Here is a 20,327-nt window from a genome sequence, read left to right as displayed (position 1 = left end):
ACTTATATAAAAGTCTAAAAAATGCAAACGAATCTACACTGACAGAAAACACATCGGTGGTTGCTTGGAAGGGAAAGTAGGATAGAAGGGATTACAAACAGGAACAAGGCTGCTTCTTGAGTGCACAAATGTTCACTCTCTTTTTCGTGGTGATAGTTTCATGGGTAAACACATAAACGTACCAATTAAACAACTTACCTATGTGCAGGTTATTTTATGTCAGTTATGCTTCCATAAGGTTGTTTTTAAAATTAAATAATTCAACAACAGCAAAAGAGACACATGGCCAGTCCTAGTGATAGTATTTCCAGAACCACATCCTTTAGGTACCATCTTCACTTAAAAAAAAATAGACTTTATTTTAAAGCAGTTTTAGATTTACAACAAAACTGAGCATAAAGTAGTTTCCATATATCCTTCTCAACCCCCATCACACACATACATGCATGCTCAGCCTCCACCCCCACCAACGTCCCCACTAGAGTGGTACGTTTGTTACAATTGATGAACCTACACTGACACATCATTATCACCCTAACTCAAGAATTTACATTAGAGTTCACTCCTGGCGTTGTACATTCTATGGCTTTTGACAAATGTATAATTACATGTATCCATCATTTAGTATCATAGAGAAAACATATTTGCATTGTCCTCAAAATATCTTGTGCTCCATTAATTCATTCCTCTCACCCTTCCTCCCTCCCATACCCTGGCAACCACAGAACTTTTTACTGCCTTCATAGTTTTGCCTTTTCCATAAATTCATATAATTGGAATTGTGTAGTGTGTAGCCTTTTCAAACTGGCTTTACTCACCAATATTCATTTAAGATTCTTCTATATCTTATTGTGACTTGATAGCTCATTTCTTTTAATACTGAATAATTGTATGGATGTACCATGGTTTGTTTATCCATTCATCTACTGAAGGACATCTTGATTGCTTCTAAGCTTTGGTAATATGAATAAAAATGCTATAAGCATTCACATGCAGGTTTTCATGTGAACATAAGGTTTCAGCTCATTTGGGTAAATACTGTGGAGTGCAATTGCTGGATTGTACAGAGAGAATGTGATTAGTTTTGTAAGAAACTGCTAAACTATCTTCCAAAATGACTATACCATGAAAGTTTCTGTTGCTCCACTTCTATGTCACCATTTGGTGTTGTACATGTTTTGAATTTTAGCCTAAATGTGACATTTTCACTCATATTTTATTCTAAACATTCTAAATTTATAGTGATTCCTTTTTGGATCCATGAGTTATTTAAATCTGTGTCATTAAATTTCTAAATATATAGGGTTTCTGAAGTTTTAAAATTGCTTCATTAAATTAATCACATTATAGTTAGAGAATGCATTTTTTTTTTTGTCATGGTTGTGGAAACTTGCTTTCTGATCAATAAGTGATCACTTTGTGAATTTCCACATTCTTGAAAAGATGGCATAGTTTCTAATTGTGGATACCCTGGCTTAGTATGAAAATGAATGACTGAGTGAATGGTTCTACACCTTTTCCCCAGGTCTCATCTGTTCTGGAAGTTTTTCCAATACCTTGGATCCTTGGAGATTAAGGTCTTGTCTTGTACTAGCAAGTTCTTCCCCATATGGCCTTATAATCAGAGTCTTGGCTCTGAACTCAGGACAAGGGAGGGGACACAGTATTACCTCGGCTGTGCCAGGAAGTGTTCACCTCACCCGACCTCGGTTACTCCTTGTCGAATGGCACCTAACTGACCACCCAACCTACGACCCTCTGCTGGGACAACCTCTTTTTTAAGACTAGACTCCCACCCCTACTCCCCCCATACAGTTCTACCTGCCAGGTTGGACTTTGAAATATCCCTGTATCTGACATTCCCATGCCACCCACCAGGGCATAGTTTTGACCGAAGACAAACCCCCCTCCCAGGGTGCCTTGCCCCACCTTTTTTATCACTGCTTCCTTGGTCTGAGATAGATATTTATAGCCTGACAATAAATGCAGTGATTCAAAGTCCAGAGTCCTCTCTCTGCTAACACATCAGCCATGTCTCTGCCTGGTGACTCTAAGAAGAATGGTGCGGTTCTCCATCAGCTCGAGCTATGACTTTTCATGGCTCCTCACCTCAGAAAGCTGGGCGGATTCCTCTTCTCTCTGATTAACCCACCTGCCCGTCCCTGCTGTCGTCTGTTTCCGTAAACTGAGGTCGACTCTCAGGACACACTGCATGGCCCTTGTGCTCACTTTGGTTCTCAGTCTCCTTAGGCTGGGCTCAGGTAAGCCTTCCAGGCTGGACTCTCTCTCTCTTCTCGTTGTTGGTCAACACTTTGACTTTTTGAGCTACATGATTGCAGTACAGTGGGGGTGGGAACATCTTTCTTGTTTGCTTTCTCCCACTTCTCCTGCCCCAGGCTGACATCTATCAATGCCTGAGGCTGTGGGAAGCAGGAGGCAGCGTGAAGGACTCAGACACTGTGGAAACTGTGATAATAGCCCAGAAATAATAGTAAAGTGTACAGAAGAGGGACCCCTGTAGTGGGGACGTGATGTTAAGGTGAATAAATTAAATATTCGTTCCAGATAGGCTGTGGAGTTTAGGCAGGGAGGTCTCCAGTCGAGCATCAGTTTTCTGACATGGGTGCCCAGATATAAGAAGACATTGTTTAGAACATTTGAGAAAAAGATAATGATCCAGGTGTGAACATGCTGAGTAGGAAACACCTATGGTATGTGACCTTAGGATGGGGGGAGATGTCCAGATCTTAAAGTGAGAAATAAGTTGTAACCTGGCACCACCTGAGAAGCCCATTTTTCTTTCTTATTCTATTTACTATCAACATAAAGGCTGGTGTGTAGGAAGTTGAGTAAGTGAACAAAGTACAGAGAGGAGCTAGAACCTGGAGTAGACCTCTGTCTCTGGACAGTCAGTGTCCAGCCTTACAAGGTCTGCATGGGTTCATTCTGCTGCTCATCTACCTATGTCCATTCTATGGATCATGGGAAAAAAGAGAGAAATAGGGAATCAAATCATGCTCCATGTTTCCACTGCAAAATTCATATGTTGTTCACAGGACAGCCTCTCACTGAAGTTCATTCTCATCTACTTTTTGACAAGTTTCTTGGACTATTCTGTTTCCTGGACAGATAGCAGGGTGTCATGGAAATGACCTTAGAGGCAGAAAGACTTTATTTTTAAATCATTACTTATTCTGCTTCTGAACTGTGGCTCATGACTCCTCCAAGTATCAGCATGCTCATAGGGACAGGAGATGGCATCACACCCTGATGGGGCTGCTGTAAGGGTCACATGAGTTCAACCAAGTACGTGCGATGCAGCACATCGCTCCATTACTACAAAGTCTGTGTTCAACATTAGACAGTTTTTTTCTCACTAGTCCCTGGGGGAAGGAAGAGAAAAGGGTGGGAGGAGCTTCTATAGGCAAGGATAATGACAGCAGCGAGGCCTGGCCAGGAAAACAGACACTCTAGAAAACGTTTCCCTCAGCTCAAGTGCCCCCCACAGCCCTGAAGGCAGCACCACCACCAGCAGCCCAGCTGACATAAGCAGGGCTCCTAAAGCAGACCAGGAACAATAGTCTGTGTGCAGGTAGGTTGTTTAGGAGGTGATTCTGGGAACGAGAGTGAAGGAGTGGACAAAGCGAAGCTGGAAGGGAGGAAAACTCAAGAAAGATGTGCTAATGAGCAGGTTACTGACATGGAAAACAGCTTCTGAGGAGCCAAACTGATGGCAGCTCAGAATCATTCCAATATCCACTGCCTCCTGCCCCCACTGGTGACATGTAACCTCTGCTAGTATTAAATTGTCGGCACTTCTAGGCTGCCCTGCACCAGACTGAGCAGGTTCCAAAGGACAGAGAAAGCCCTTCACAGGGAAGCAGAGGCCAGGCTCCTAGGTGGGGCTGTCTGCAGGAGGTACATGTCTATCCAACTGTAGGAGGTGGGGTGAGGGGCAGAAACCCAGGTCAGTGGCTGGACAGAGATCCTGCTGCAAAGTCACATTTTATTTTATAAGACTGTCCTTCAAAATGCATGAGTGAAATACATTTCAGAAAATGCGTAAAACATTTTGAAACCGAGAAATAATTGTGCTAAAATAAATATATTCACATATTTGAAAATTTACACTGTGACTCACTTTTCTCTGATACATATATATTCACACCTCCCATGTGTCTGTGCAGATATTAGAAGTACATATGTGTGAATTAACCAAACAACATTCTCAATCAAGAGGTGTATTTATGGAAGATAATGCGAGTGAGCCTCCATAGTTTGTGAGCTCTGTGAAGAAGAAATCTAATCATTACAAATGATCAATGTTATTCACATCAGGAAAATTACTGACATGATTATTAGCAAATGAGCAAAAAAAAAGAAAAAGTGCTCACCATTCTTAATGTAACTGCTGTTTGTGGAGCTCAATCTCTGCCACGCACTATGCTGGGCTCGGGAGTGCTGTGCTGAGCAAAACGGACAGGCCTTGTCCCCACAGAGCTGAGAGTCATGCAGGGGAGACTTGCAGAAAACACATACATGTCACATTTCAAACAAGATGATGAAAAAATTTTCAAAATAAAGATGAGGACAAAGCTGTATCCAGAAAATACAAACCAACTAAAGGTAACACCTACCAACAAAGCACTGGATGGAGCCCCATTCAGGCCAACATTATAAAGTGGAGAAAAGAAATTATTACACAAACGTGAAAGTACACTCCTTAGAAAGGATGGTCGCAGCATAAATTCACTAGTGAGCAAATCTCTGAAATAAAAACTGCAAGATCTCTTCGTCACAGTGTCTTAGCATGTCTCTCAGAATTTGGCAGAACTAGTAGATGAAGAAAATAAGGAAGCACAAACAAAGGTTTAACCTATGGACAAGGTCATTATTGTATTCACAAAACATTTACAAAACATAACCGTGTGCTCAAAGAAACAAACTGCCCCAAACTGGATAACGTTTTGTTACGTACTCCCCTCCTGGAAAACGAGTCGTCTTCAGCTTTTAGCGAAGAAGATGGAAAGGGACTGTTGTGAGTTTGTCGTGAAGCAGGTGGGCAAAGAGGAGAGAACGTGGGTATAGATTCTCTTCCAGTCAGAGGATCTGCATTTAGAAAATGCCTCTCATGCCCCTGACTAACTTACTGAGTGTCTCGGAGACACTGTTTTCTCATTTTGGAAATTGGATTATCAATAACTTACATCTGTCAGGATGTTCTTGAAAACAGAATGAGGTGACGGGTGTGGAAGTGCTGTGCCAAGTGTAAGGACTGTACAGGTGCAAGTCACTGGGTTTATGTTAACGATGTGCTCCCTTCCACAGGCCAGTGGCAGGTGATTGGACCAGACAAGCCCGTCCAGGTCGTGGTGGGGGAGGACGCAGTGTTCTCCTGCTTCCTCTCTCCTAAGACAAGTGCAGAGGCCATGGAGGTACGGTTCTTCAGAGATCAATTCTATGCTGTGATGCACCTCTACAGAGAAGGGAAAGACCAGCACGATGTGCAGATGCCAGCCTATCGAGGGAGAACTGAGTTGGTGACGGACTTCATAGCGGAGGGGCATGTCTCCCTGAGGCTGGAGAAGGTCACTTTCTCAGACACTGGTCTCTATGGATGCTGGTTCAGCTCTCAGACTAATGACCAGGAAGCCACTTGGGAGCTGCAGGTTTCAGGTCAGTTGCTTATTTCAGAGAATACATAACTACTTAGTTGTCTCATAGAACCATCTGGGACTTTATGAACATGTTGTTGAATGAGGAGTCTTAAAAATTTTTTTTCATGTCATTTCTGTCTCGTGCACATAGTTCTCTGTCATTTTTATGCATGTAGATTTATGTAACCACCAGCACATTGGGTTATAGATCTATCTCATCACTGTTAAGATCTTCTTCTGCTATCTCTTTGTAGTCAGAGCCATCCTCCTCACCCTCCAACCTCCCTAACCCCTGAAAATTGTGCACCTGTTCTCTGTCTCTATAATTCTTTTATTTCAAGAATATTGTAGGGGGTGACTTATGCATCATGGCAGAGTGAGAAGACTTCTTACTTTCTCTCCTTAAAGTTACAACAAGTCAGACAACTATTATTCAACAAAGGATCCTCGGCTCAAAATACAAACACATCTGAGCAATCTATGCATCAGGACCTCTGGCCTATGGAAATAAGGAGGGGAGGTGGAAAGGGGGAAAGAAAGATGGAGGCCCAGATGCAGTTAGACAACTGCTGTGGCCCCAAATGATGAAGTAGTGCTGGCAGAACCAGGCTTCAGTCCTCACACAGCATCCCAGAGAACAGGAGGTGCAGAAGCAACATTCTGGCCCGAGTAGCCAGCACTCATGTGGGCTCAACCTGACAACAAGAGCAGAGATGTGACACAGAGATGTGGCGGCTGTGGATTAGCTCTGACCATTATTAACAAGAAGACAAAGCCACATACTTGCAATCTCCCTTTCCCTCACCTACTCTGTAACCCCAACTCTACCACTAGTGGTGAAAACTGGTAGAGGCAGAACCCGGTAGAGTCAGTGGAGATGCCTTAAGTAGCACAGCTTGGCTGACAACCTCTGGTTATAAGGAGGCAGCATTAGGAGCATGCAGGCCGGGAAAGTTATCACCCATCACATTTCACCACAGAGGTGGTGCTCTGAGACCAAGGCAACCTGGACACCGAGGGGATGGCAAACCCCTCAGGGAATACAGGGCATTTTCCAAAAGAGGGAGGCCCACCCCACTGAGATCCCAGTGGTGTCAATAGTGCAAGCAGGAGAAAACAAAAACTTGTGCTATTTCCCCATCTATTGGAGAACAACAAAAAACACCTCTACTTAGCAGCCTACTGAATTGTTAAAACAGTACTTTTTAAAGTACTGAGCAAAACAGTACTTAAAAAAAAAAAAATTAAAAAAAAAAAAACCCTCATGATTTCCCTGCCCAGGCAGAGAAACTATCCTTCAGGTACCATGGATAACCAAGGCAAAGAGGTAGCTCAGAAAATAAATGAAAAGTCTCCGGAAACCAAGCTCAAAGACATTGAAGACTGTGATTTAAGAGAGAATTCAAAACTGCAATTATGAAAAAACTCAACAAGATATAAGAAAGCTCAGGCACCTCAATGAGCTCAGGAGTTAAATTAACAAACAAAAGGAGTACTTTACCAAAGAGACTGAAACTATAAAAAAGAACCAAACAGAAATTCTGGAGCTGAAGAACTCAATAAATGAGATAGAGAATGCACTAGAGGGCATTGGAAGCAGAACAGACCAGATAGAAGAGAGAACTAGTAAGCTTAAAGGTAGAGATCTAGAAATGACTCAAGGGGAATAAGAGAGAGAACTGAATGTTTTTTAAGAATGAAAGAACTCTAAGAGAACTATCTGACTCTATTAAAAAGGGCAACATAAGAATAATATGTACACTAGAAGAAGAAGAGAAGGAGAAAGGAACAGAGAGCCTATTCAAACAAATAATTGATGAGATCGTCCCAGATCTGTGGAAAGGGCTGGATTCTCAAAATCAAAAAGTTAACAGAACATATAATTATTTCATTCCCAAAAGGCCTCTTCCAAGGCACATTGTATTAAAAAGTAAAGACAAAGAATTAAAAGACAAAGTAAAAGTAAAAGACAAAGAATTCTCAAGGCAGCCAGAGAAAAGACAAAGAATTCTCAAGGCAGCCAGAGAAAAGAAGACAGTAACCTATAAAAGAAATTTCATTAGGTTATCATTGAATTTTTAAACAGAAACCCTGCAAGCTAGGAGAGAGTAGTACCAAATATTCAAATTATTGAAAGAGAGAAATCACCAACAAAGAATAATATATTCAGCAAAGTTATCCCTTAGATATGAAGGAGAAATAAAGGCCTTCCTAGAAAAACAAAAGCTGAAGGAATTTACCATCACAAGACCTACATTACAAGAAACATTGAAAAGACTTATTTTACCCAAAGTATAAGACAAAAGTCTAAAAACCTTTGATTAAGATGACAAACAAACAGACAGAAACAGGAAATTGCAACTCTATTTCAGAATGAGGTATTAAACACTTAGTTGTAACATAAGGGTTAAATAGGGGGAGAAGCATTTAAAAAAGACTATAACTTTTGCAATTTAAAAGGAATAATTTGTGACAACAGAAACATAAAAGAGAAGGAGTAAAAGGATTGAATTTGCACAGGTGGATGAAGATAAGATGCAAACAGAAGAAAAAGGACTATTATATGTCTGAAATATTGTTTTTTTACATAAACCTAATGGAAACCACAAAACAAAAATCTAGAACTGAGACGCATAACATAAATCAAGAGAAAATGGAGAACAAAACATAGAAAGCCACCAAACTAAAAGAGCAGACAGGGAAAAAGAAACAATAGAGATACAGATAACCAGAAAACAAAAGATAAAATGGCTGTAGTAAGTCCTCATATATCAATAACTACCCTAAATGTAAATGGACTGAACTCACCAATCAAAAAGCACAGAATAGTGGGATGGATTAAAAAACAAGACCCAACTATATGTTGCCTTTAGGGGACCCATGTCAGCTGCAAAGAGAAAAAACAGTCTCAAAGTGAAGGATGAGAATCATAAGATATCTGGCTGTTCTGCGTTCATCCTCCAGTTCTGGGTACCTAGTCAGTCCACCTCCCTCTTTCCACCTCTCAAAGTTCTTCTATGGTTGCCTCTTGTGTTATTTCCAGGGTTTATAGTTTTACATAGAGCGGAGAGTAGGAGGAGATTAGACTAAATCCCCTTCCTTGGTGTTTGCACCATAATTCCTTCTCTAATTTATTCACTCAACAAACATTATTTGGCTCCTTTTATTTGGTCCAGACCCTGGAGAATGAAAGAGAACAGCACATAGGGGTAAGTTCTGTTTGGGTTGGGGAGATGACAATAACAAATCATCAAACAGAGTTTACCCCTGAATGGGGTACTCTCCATGGTCTCTCAAGTCACAAGTCTGGAAGTCAGGCTAAACCCTTCCTCATCCTCTTGTTAGTTCTGTGAAATCAATCTCCCTGCATCTGTTTCTCCCCTTCTCACAGTGTGCTTTTCTAGACCTTCTCATCTCTCACCTGAGTGACTCTCGCTAGCTGCTTTCTTCTGAGGATTCCCAGGGACCCCTCTTTCATGCTGCTGCCCAGGGGTCTCTCTGAGACTCATGCCTGGTCATAACTCTTACCTGCCTGCTGGAAGCCAGCCAACAGCCCCATAGTGCCTACAGTGCCTGCAGGACAATGGCTCACACTCTTTAGGTCAGTACACTCACTCCACGTCTTACCACTGCCCCTCCCCCAGACATCACTCCTATCCCCTCTTGTGTATCACAATCTTGACATGCCAAATGCTCGTAGGTCCTTGAGCATACTATCGCATTCCACTCTTCATGCCAAGGTATGTACTTTCCCCTCTGCCTATCATGCTTCTCTTTGTTCATAATAAAACTGTCTATTCATCTGACACACCAGGTTTCAATTGTCACATCCAGGAAGCCATAACTTCCCAGGACAATCACATTCTCCTCAATGCTAACTTGACCATGCTTCCTATCTGCATAGTTCACAATGAAGTGTATTTGTTTATAATTGTCTCTGTTTTAAGTCAGTAAGTACCTCATTAGAATGAACTCTATCTTATTTCCTTCATCATATTTAATGCTTAGGAATATCCATGTATAAGTAGTTGTTAAATGCATGTTGACTGAATAAAGACCATGGAAGAGCTTACAGTGGTGTTATAAGTCTTTGTTCATGTAAGAGAGAAACAGTGATGAGGGTGGGGTGTTATGTCTATGGGTTTGATAAACCTGCATCAGACTAACTGTGGCCTTGAACTATGGCTTTTGCTTCCATTCTTTCCCTTTTTTCTCTTCAGGCCTGGGTTCAGGACCCCTGGTTTCTATTATGGGATATGTTGGTAAAGGCATCCAGCTACTCTGCAAGTCCTCAGGCTGGTTCCCCCAGCCCATAGTGAAGTGGAAAGATCCACAAGGACATGACTTGCCCTCTGACTCAAAGGTGAATGCAGACAGACATGGCTTGTTTGATGTGGAGACCTCCCTTATAGTCCAAGAAAATGCTGGGAGCATATCATGTTCCATCCAGTACCCTGACCAGAGCCAAGACGTGGAATCCAGGGTATGGATAAGAGGTGAGTGGGGAGGAGGGGGACAGGGTAGGGGTGCATGTTTGTGTAGCCCAGAAGGAGACTAAGAGCCTCTGTCTCAGGGTTGTTGTGTAGTACTGTTCAGGTTTAATGATTTGTTTGGAAAGTCAAAGGTCTGTGAGGCATAAAAATAATATTATAAAATTTGATTAGGTGGAAACAGAATTGTTTACAATTGCAGAGGTGTAGAATCAAATATTTTTTTCATCACATGATCATCTTCAAGGTGCACCCTCCAAAATCAACACATAAAATTTAAGAAAGCTAACTTGAGGAACAAGAAAATAAAGTTCACTTATATTTTAGAAACCATTAAATCATTATACTATTAATAATTTGGGGAAAGATTTAAAAATAATAGGATGACTTATGTAAACTCAAATATGTAAAAGGCCTTGATATCAAAAGATTTAATTAACCAATGAAAGCAAAGAATATCAGACTGTATTTTTCAAACTTGACTGTTGCTTTTTCATAAGAAATAATGACACGTATTTATTAAAAATTAAAAAGTAGATAAAGCATACCAGACAAATAATACCAAAAAGAGAATCATAACAGATATATCAATGTCAAGAGAAAGAAAGAAAAAAAAGTTTTTAAGAAACAAAAATTATTAGAGATGGTATGAAAAGGAAGAAACAGAATGGCCATTGTTCACAGGGTATATGATGATATACAATAAAAATTCAGAAGAATATAAAGCTAATTTTTTTTCAATTCATAAATGAATCCATCATGTTCATAGGAGATTAATAAAAATTTATTTCAATTTTTTTGTAAACCAGACAAGAGAAAAATAAACGTGCCATCTATAATGACAACCAAAAAATACATTAATTAAAAGTCCAACAAAATGCTTGCAAACTCTTATTGAAGATCATATAAAACTTTATTTAAAGACACTAAAGAAGACTAAAAGAAGAAGAGAGATGTAATACTTCTCAGATAAGGTGATGCAATATTTTAAAGATCAGTTCTCCCAAAATTGATCTATAGAATCTATAGTTTTATTGAAAAATCTCAAAAGAGTTTTCTTTGAACTAGGTAAGTTAATTCCAAATTTATGTGGTTGAGCAAATGGCCACAAATTGCCAAAACACAGCAAAATAAGATGAAACTGAGAAATTTAGTCTAACATATATCGAGACACATCTCAGAATTGTGATGATAAAGCCAGTCAAAGTTTTGGGAGAGATATACAAGTGGACAATGACACAGAAGAGAGCCAGGAAACAACCTAAGCCTGAATAGAAACTTGATGTAGACTGAGGTGACATTACATGTAACAGTGTGCAAGGGAAGGTCCATTAAACAATGCTGGCATAGTTGTTATCCATTTAGAAGGAAATGAAATCAAACCTCTACATCATTTTATACATAAAAATAAAATCCTTTTCATCTTGGGATTTAAGAGGAATCCTTAAATGAGAATCAAATTGCATTCACCTTTCAGTAATCATTAAGGATCCATGAATTGTTTTTCAGAGACTTTTTTCCAGTTCTCATCCTATCGCTTGGCTTCCATTTTACTGGGAATACTCAGCTGTGTCCTGTGTGTTGGAATCGCAGGGGAAGTGATATTTTACTCAATATCCAAAAGTGAGTGAGAAGGTGAAGGATGGGCTTCCGGCACATTCGGTTTTCAATGGGGCCAGAACCAGGGATGCTCCCACACAACTCCTGGGTCTATTCTCAGAGCCATGGGCTCTAGGAGCCCATCACCTGGGCCACAGGGACCATAGCTCTCATCCTCTCCATGCTGCCTGATATAGATTACTTGAGGAACACCAGCCTCCACTAAGCTTTTCCTACTTCAATAATGGCCAAGAATTAGGAGAAGCATGATTTTCAGTACCTGCATACAAAATAAATTCCTAAGAACAGCGCCAAAACTTAAGTAAAAAAATTTTTGATTTTATTTTTTTGGGGGATGACACAACCCCTTTGACAACCCATGTCATAATCTCTCCTCCCCTCCCATCCTCTATCTCCTTGATAACTTCCATCTTAACCTCCACAGGATCCCAGATATCAGCCCCTCCCTTCAGCACAAACTTTCCTGATATCTTGTCTTACCCCAGATAGTAGAGAGGGGGTTCGGTGGGGGTGGGGGCACAAAAGGAGAGTCCTGGGGGAGCCCCCATCCTTTGCCCACAGTTTCTCCTCCTTAGCAATGAGCCAGGGCTGTGTTTGTACCTTAAACACTCCTATGTCCACAACCGGATTTTCTATTTGTTTCAGGAAAAACCAGGGCAGAATTGGGTAAGTGTCATATCATGTTCTGAGCCTTCCCCACAGTTCTCCTGAGTCCCTCCTGTTCCACAGTTTGAGGCATCTGTGTGCTGTCTCAGCTCCGGATTGAGTGGGAAGCGTGGGCAGGCCAACAAGGGTAGCTATTCACCCTCCTCATCCATTGACTAGTGAACAGATCCTCAGACATGTAGGGGGTTTAAGATGGGCATTGGGATTCTGAAATTGTCTGCCAACTTTGCCCATTGGTACATTCTTTGGGGAGAGGAACCGTAGACTTCATGAGCTTTCTGAGAGGTGTGGACCCAGAATGTCTTGTATAGCATTTCCCTCAACCTCCCACCTGGCTTGGGACTTTGAGCCAAGCATTCCAGGCTTCTATCGGCCCAGGATATTTTGCTCTTCGTGTCCTGGAAACACCAGGAAACTGGGTGAGAGTGTTATAGAGCTTTCCTTTCACACTCTGTCCTGGGCCCCTGATCTGTGACTTCAGCCTCTTCTGTGTTTTCGGTTTTCAGACTGGAGAAAGAAGCATGGAGTGTCAGGTGAGAGAAACTATCTCCTCCGCCCCTATTTACCTCTTTCTTACAAGTCCCTAGTTTATCAGTCTTATAACCCGAGGCCATGGGTCTCTGCAGAGACAAGCTTGTGATGGGGGCCCCAAATTGTCTGCAGATTCTGAGGAAGGTGCATTTTGTAGAGAATCCCATGGTCTTCATCAGGTCTCTGGTGGATCTGTGATACCCAAAAAGGTTAACCATCCTTGGTCTCCTGTCTTCCTGTATCCTGCTTTCTGTGTGAGCACTGACCCTGCTGTGCTGTCTGCTTGTTTTCAGAACTGAGAGACGCCCGGAAACATGCAGGTACCAATGCCTGAGAGGGTGACGGTGGGAAAGAGACTTGGGTGGGTGTGGGAGAGGGAGCTGACCAGTGACAGATATGGGGAAACAGGAAAACCAAGCATGCTGGACTACAGATTATAAATCTGTGAGGCCTGGATCCACCCCAAGGGGCAGCTCTCTGCAGACACATTTCTTGGCCCAGGACCAGGAAGGGCTGGTATGAGTCAGCCAGGGCAAGGATCACAGGATAAGCTTTAGGGTATTGAGGGCACTAGTGACTGGCCAAGGGGATGGATTCAGGGGAAGGAAGCAAAGTTTGTTAGGACCGAGGATAGGAGGAGGCTGGTTAGGAGAGATGGTCCAGGGCTCACAAAGTCTATTATTGGGCTCACAGTTGGGCATCCCCAGGCTTTGGTGAGTCTCCAGGGCCACAATGGAGATGAGGCAGGGCCAGGGGAAGTGTCTGATGGAGCCTCTGGCTCTGGAACTGCAATGGATTCCACCCTGAGCCAGTCTACAGTTAGAGGGGGTGACCTCTGCATCCAGCCCAGGTCCCTTCTCAGTACCTCTTGCTTTCTCTCTCCCACCATACCCCAGTGGAGGTGACTCTGGACTCTGACATGGTTCATCTGCAGGTCTACATTTCTGATCTGAAAGCTGTGTCCTATAGTAACGTTACCCAAATGGCGACTTTTTTGGAGAAGAGATTTCTAAAGAAGTGTGTGGTGGCTTCTCAGGGATTCCAGGAAGGAAAACATTACTGGGAGGTGAACGTGGGGTGCAATAAAATGTGGTCCTTGGGAGTGTGCCGGGATGACGTGAACATGGAGATGACAGATGTGACTTTGTCTCCCAAAAATGGATACTGGGTGTTAGGACTGGAGAAAGAAAATCAGTATTTCACATTTAACCCTCATAGAATCATCCTCTCTCCAAGAACCCCCCCTACACGCTAGACTATGAGGTTGGGGCAATCTCCTTCTTCAATGTAAATGATCAGTCCTTCATTTATACCCTGACACATCAGTTTGAAGGGTTACTGAGGCCCTACATCCAGCATTATGTGAATGATGAGGAAAATATGACTTCCATAGTGATTTGCCCAGTGTCCCAGGAATCAGAGAAAGAAGTGCTTTCTGACACAGACAACCTAGAGCCCTCCCCACAGGTGACCATACTCTTCCTCTCCAGGATGATGCCCTGAGGGAATCACACCTCACACTCTCCCTCCAGACACTGAACTTCCTCTCAGGGTCCAGCTTTGTGCAGCAGACAGCAGGATGGCTTCCAAATGAGGAGGGTTTGGCCTCTCTGTGCGGGGTCAGGGGTCATGGCTGTCCTGAGGAGGGGAGGGAAGAAGGACAGTGCATTTAGTTTGCAGCAACTCTATGCAGCCAAAGGACCTTTGACAAGTAACGACCTATTGACCTATCGGGCTCCTCATCTGTTAAATAGGACAGGAATCCCCACGATTTAGAGTGAAGAGGAGAGACAGTGAATGTGAACTGTGCTGCATCTTGTCAATGGCCTGGTGTCAGCTGACAATGTGTTCTCTATATTACGCTTTTTTCCAGCCTGAACTCTGTTTATATATTCCATGTTAGTTTATTTTTTCATCCTCCAAATTACGCAAAGAGTATTCATTGAGCACCTGCTGCTTCTGGCCCAAAGAATAAAGAGGAAGAAATACTGTACAATTCTTTCTGTAAATCCAGCACCACTCTGATACTACAACCAGACACATTACAAGTTTGGAAAAAAAACAAAAATTAAAAAATATATAGACCTATATCCCTCAAAAACATAGATGCAAAAATTCTAAATAAAGTTTTAGCAAATTGAATCTAACAATTTAGTCAAGGATAATACACTACTACCATGTGTGCTTTATCTTTGGATGGTAGGGTTTACTTAATAATCAAACATCAACTAGTGTAATTCACCACTTTAGCAAACTAGATGATGCAATGCTTTAGATGGATTTTAAGGGCATTCTATTAAGTGAAAAAGTTCAATCCCAAAAGGTTTCATACTATATGATTCAATATTACATAATCTCAAAATGACAAAATTACAGAGATGGAGAACAGAGTAGCCAAAACAGGGCACTAGAACCATATGATTTCACTTATACGTGGGATATAAAACTAAAAATAATAAACGAACATGACAAACAAACAGAGACTCAGATTAGTTGCTGCCACAGGGAAGGTGGGGAGGAAGATAGAAAAGGGGAGGGAGGCTCAAATATTTGGTGGTGGAAGGAAATTTAGCTTTGGGTGGTGAACACACGATGCAATATATATAGGACTTACTATTGAATTGTACACTTGAAGCCTATTTGATTTTATTAACCAATGTCACCCCAACAATTTTAATAATTTTTTTTAAAAGAACAGGTCGCCAGGGGTCAGGGAAGGGGAGAGAGGGTTAACTAAAAGGGGGCAGCCTGAGGAAGTTCTTTTATGGTGATGGAATAATATCTCGATTATGGTGATATATGAATCTACATATTTAATAAAATTGCACAGAACTACACACACAATCACACTGTAAAAATGATGAAATATGAATTAGGCCTATAGTCCAGTAAATGGTATTGTACCAATGTCAGTTTTCCAGTTTTGTTATTTTACCATAGTTATATAAGATGTCACCAATGGTCAAGCTGGGTGACAGGTATGCAGGACTCTGTACTATGTTTGCAACTTCTTATGAATCTACAATTATTTCAAAATAAATAGTTTAATAAAAAGAAATGATCGAGTTGGGCTGCAGTTCATTATGTATGGCAGTTGAAATAAGGAAATGTTTAACAGAATTTCAAAGATTGAACTAGTTAGCCCACATCAAATAATGAAACAGAGGGTTTATAAAAATCCCTGTAGCTCCAAATAGCAGAACAATTATTTTCAATTTACCTAAACTGCAGGATGCCATCCACTGCATTGTCAAAGTAAATGAGAATTAAAAGTGTGAACAAGAAATTTTGTATGAAGTGAAAAAGGTCACTTTAATGTGATGTGAGATAGTCAAATTAGAAACAATGAGTACCCCCAAAATTCCAAGCGCCATATGTTTTCATAATAAAGATGATGAAAGCAAACCGAAACTGCCATAGACAGGACTGGGGGCCCCAGTGGCTGTTACCAGGCCCAGGATGTGTTGGGTTCCCACCGCTGCAGAGGTGGACTATTGGGGGCTCTCGAGCCCCTATCTCTTATGGCAGCCTTCTGAGCATCCCCACCTCAGGATAGTGGTGGGGAGCAGTACTGAAGGGCCTGAGTCTGGAGTTAGGCCCACCCAGCGTCCCTGGGGAGCGGAGCATATCTCTTAAGAGCCTCAAGTTAAGGAAGCAGAATGAGTTAGGGAGATTGGGCTGAGTCCGGGGGCCAGGAGGAGCAAGGTCTCAGAGCACTTGGTGAGTGACCTAAGTGATGCCTTGTTTCCTCTATGTCCTGAAGTGAGAAAGAAATACAAGCCCAGAAACTAGCAGAAGACAGTCATGAGGGATGGGAGTGGGCTGGGTGGACAGATTGTTGTCTGGAAACAAAATGGTCGGCACACTGGACACTGAGGAAGCAGACAGAAGAAATTTAGCTCCTGGGGGAACTCCCTGGGCAACCTGGGAGGAGCCTGGCTATGCACCTGTACACAAGCACTCACCCCCATGAGGCATGTGGGAGTGTGTGTGTGTGTGTGTATGTGTTAGAAAGAGAAAGAGAGAGTGATTCTATGAGCTCCTGTGTGGTTTAATCTCTATATGGCCCAAAAAACAGCTGAGTCACTCACAGAAAACCCGATTTCACATTCCAGATCTGGTAGGAACCCTCTTTGCGTTTTAAAAAAATGTTTTCTTATCAAAGTAATGCAGGCTCACATTTAAAGAGTAAAACTGGACAAAAAACACTATAGTAAGAGCAACAGTCCCTTAATTGTCCTCCCTTCTTCTTTCCTTTCCTATGTAGCCTGAGTGAGAGCTCAAGCCCACTCACGTGCAGCGAGTAGTTGAGAACTGACGCTGGGTTTTGCAGTGAAGAAAGACAAGCTATTTTATTTGGAATGGCACTGCCAGGAGAACAGCAAGCTGCTATTCAAAAGCCAAACTCCCAGACAGCTTACAGGCCAGAGTTTTTATAAAGCAAAAATCATGCATAACGGTTTCGGGTTGTGGGCCTTTGCTGATTCGTCAGTGGTTAGGTAAGCAGTGAATTTTCATCTTCTGACTAGCTGTTTTCATCCTGGCGTTCCAGCTTCAGCAAGATGGTGGTGGGGTAGTGTCAATATGGTTATCTTTGTGTGTAAAAGCAAAAGCTATTCATCTTATGACCATTACTCCTCCAATGCTATTATTGGTTTGTGCTTATTTAACTAGCTACATTTTTCTATCATCCCAAGCAAAGTCTACTTTTAAACATTTCTTCTGGAACTCGCTTTACGGGCAGGCCTCTAGGACATGACTAATATACTTTCTTAATCTTTGATTTTAAGCTATGTGTCAACCAAAGCAATTGAAGCATTTAGTTAAAGTCTGTACCTATATCTCTAGCTTCTGTGACCTAATATCAAAGCATGTTTAGGGCTGACTATTGGTTTCACCTACCCATCCCAGAGCTGAGAACTTCGTGGCTTTTGGTTTGGGTTTTTCTGGAGTTACTTCCTTAGTCTAAGTTATGTGTTTACTTTACCACTTCTTGTCTATTGACTCTCTGCTCTGAGGCATCAGAATTAACTCATCTAGATCACCCTCTACCTCTTACCACTCTTCCTATGTGTCTCGTTTATGATCTCATTTCCCCCCATGGTCACATCTACATTTTTGAACAATCATCTAATAAATTTTTAAGAATCGTGAAATGAAGAGAATCAGAGAAATTATACTACCAAAGGAGACATTCACAGAAATAAAATATTGAAGGAGGTTTCAAGCAAAATGAACCCAAGAAAAGAGAAAGTAGAGGAGACATGTAACACGAGAAACAGTGGTGAGAAACAAACCTGCCAAAAATGGGATTGGTGCCGTAACTGCTGCAAATGTACCCGTGTTTTTCATGTAATTTCTAGAAAATATTGCCTAAAATAAAAGAAAAAAGTGTGTCTTAAAACATCTGAAACAAAACTTTCAGATGATTTCAAAACCTGGGAGTTTAGAGACAGCTTACTGTAGCAAGGTTGGGATAAGAGTTCTGGCATAAATATAAAAGTGGTTAATGTCCTACAGGGCAAGACGCCATACTGTTGGGATTATTTTTTTCTATTAAAGAGAAATCATTTGCAACTCTACTGGAAAAAAAAATCTACACCTTAGATATTCAAGTGCACTAAGCCTGGGACCTTTAAGTAACAGTAAATAGTGCTCAAAAAAGTCTACTGTAATAAATAATCCTTGGTCGTGCCAGTGTCCCACATGACATTGAATGCACACGTTGCCCACTTTTTGCCTTATTTAGAAATTTTAAATAATTTTTCTTAAAGTGGTTTCCCCCTAACAGCAAAAAGGTGCTATTTGTTTGCCAAAAGAGCCAGGAGAGGGTGTGGCTGACAGAGTGCATTCCACCCCCCCACTGGGGAAGGAAGCACAGTTCTGGTGCCCTTGGGTGTGAAGCACTATCTTTAAGAAATGGCCTACACTTAAAAAATGAAATTCTACCATTTGCGACAACATGGATAGACCTAGATGTTATTATGCTGAGTGAAATAAGTCAGACAGAGAAAGATAAATACCATATGATCTTACTTATATGAGGAATCTAAGGAACACAAAGAACAAACTAATCGAAAACAAATTCACAACTTCAGAGGACAATCTGGTGATGGACAGAGGGTGGGGGGGCGGTTGGAGGGCTGGGAGAAAGAGGTGAAAGGTTAAAGAATTACAAATTAATAGTTGATAGATGGTCATGGGGATGGGGAGCACGGCACAGAGAATGCAGTTAGCAGTAATGTAATGGCTAGGTAGAGAGCTAGAGGAAAGAGGAATTAGGGGGATCGTTTTATAAACTATATAAATGTCTAACCAGTGTACTGTATACTTGAAACTAATAATAAAATAAAATTTTAAAAAAAGAAATGGCCTAATTATTTTTCCCATGACAACCACTTTATGTAATTCAATCTGTCAAACTCTGAGTCTGGACTGTCTCTCTGAAAAAGCAACATCAAGGAACACCAACCCAAAGCCCTCCACTTGCCCCCTTCAAAGGGACAGAACTCTTGTAAGCACTGTTCTCACAGGGCCTGCATGCAGCTGGTGGCGCCTTTACAACCAATTCTTATGCTACATGGCATAAGGCTCAGAGCCTGAATTTCCTGTTCCAGCCACTTGTGCATGTTAAAAGAGGATGCTGAATAATTCCTTAAGGCAGACGAGTTCTTCTGAGATGGGAAAGGACAATTGACCTTGGAGACTTCAGGCTGGTTGGGCAGTGGAAGGATGTGCACAGCTCTTCCCGCCCCTTACATCCCCAGGACCCAGCTAAAGACAAGCGCCTGCAGCTCAGAGGGCAGTCTCTTGATGAGTGTCTGCGCTTCACTACCTGTGTGACAAAAGCTCAATGATGGGCACCATGCCAGCTGACAGGCACAGGCACTTGGAGAACAACAAAGGAAGCTATGTAATGAGGAAGGCTCAGGGGGCCATGTTTTGGGCTGGGGGTGAGGGGAAGGTTGGTGAGAAATTAGCAAATCCATTCTTTCTGCCCCTGAACAATGCATAACAAAAACCATCTCCCTCGAAAATGGTCTCCTCCTTTCTGTGTCCACCTATGTGACTGACTAGCATTCTTTGTGAGGAAGACTCTCTGCTAGTGCCTGTGAGAATATGTTAAGGGCCAAGGAGACTTGGACCCTGAGCTCCAGGAGCCAAAATTGTAGATGGAAAGAAAATACAGTCACATAAAAACATTTGTAAATGTGCCCTATGAGACATTTATACAAGTTCAAATTATTTGGGATAACTTGAAGAGGGAGAAGGAAGAGATTTCTGCACAGAGAAATGGAGTTCACCCATGAAGACATTGAAAGAAAGAATTTTGGGCAGGATCTAGAGGAAGAGCATGGGTTAG

At 41.7% G+C, this 20,327-nt stretch overlaps 2 protein-coding genes across 2 annotated transcripts in view; both read left to right on the top strand.

Moving 5' to 3' along the window:
• The first annotated feature begins 2,212 nt into the window (after positions 1-2,212).
• On the top strand, positions 2,213-14,467 carry LOC102880971 (butyrophilin-like protein 3). The gene is given in 9 exon segments (XM_015597961.1): positions 2,213-2,261; positions 5,329-5,676; positions 9,878-10,153; positions 11,657-11,770; positions 12,413-12,433; positions 12,940-12,966; positions 13,258-13,284; positions 13,861-14,211; positions 14,214-14,467. Coding segments are annotated over 9 exon segments (1,467 nt in total).
• A 126-nt stretch (positions 14,468-14,593) lies between these two features.
• BTNL9 (butyrophilin like 9) overlaps positions 14,594-20,327 on the top strand; it is a 24,014-nt gene continuing 18,280 nt past the window's right edge. The window contains 1 exon segment of the mRNA XM_015597960.1: positions 14,594-14,675. Within this exon segment, the coding sequence (XP_015453446.1) occupies positions 14,594-14,675 (82 nt within the window).

The sequence above is a fragment of the Pteropus alecto genome, unplaced genomic scaffold (genome assembly GCF_000325575.1).
Source record: "Pteropus alecto unplaced genomic scaffold, ASM32557v1 scaffold78, whole genome shotgun sequence".
NCBI classification, from domain to species: Eukaryota; Metazoa; Chordata; class Mammalia; order Chiroptera; family Pteropodidae; genus Pteropus; species Pteropus alecto.
This window is presented reverse-complemented; position numbering and strand designations above follow the sequence as displayed.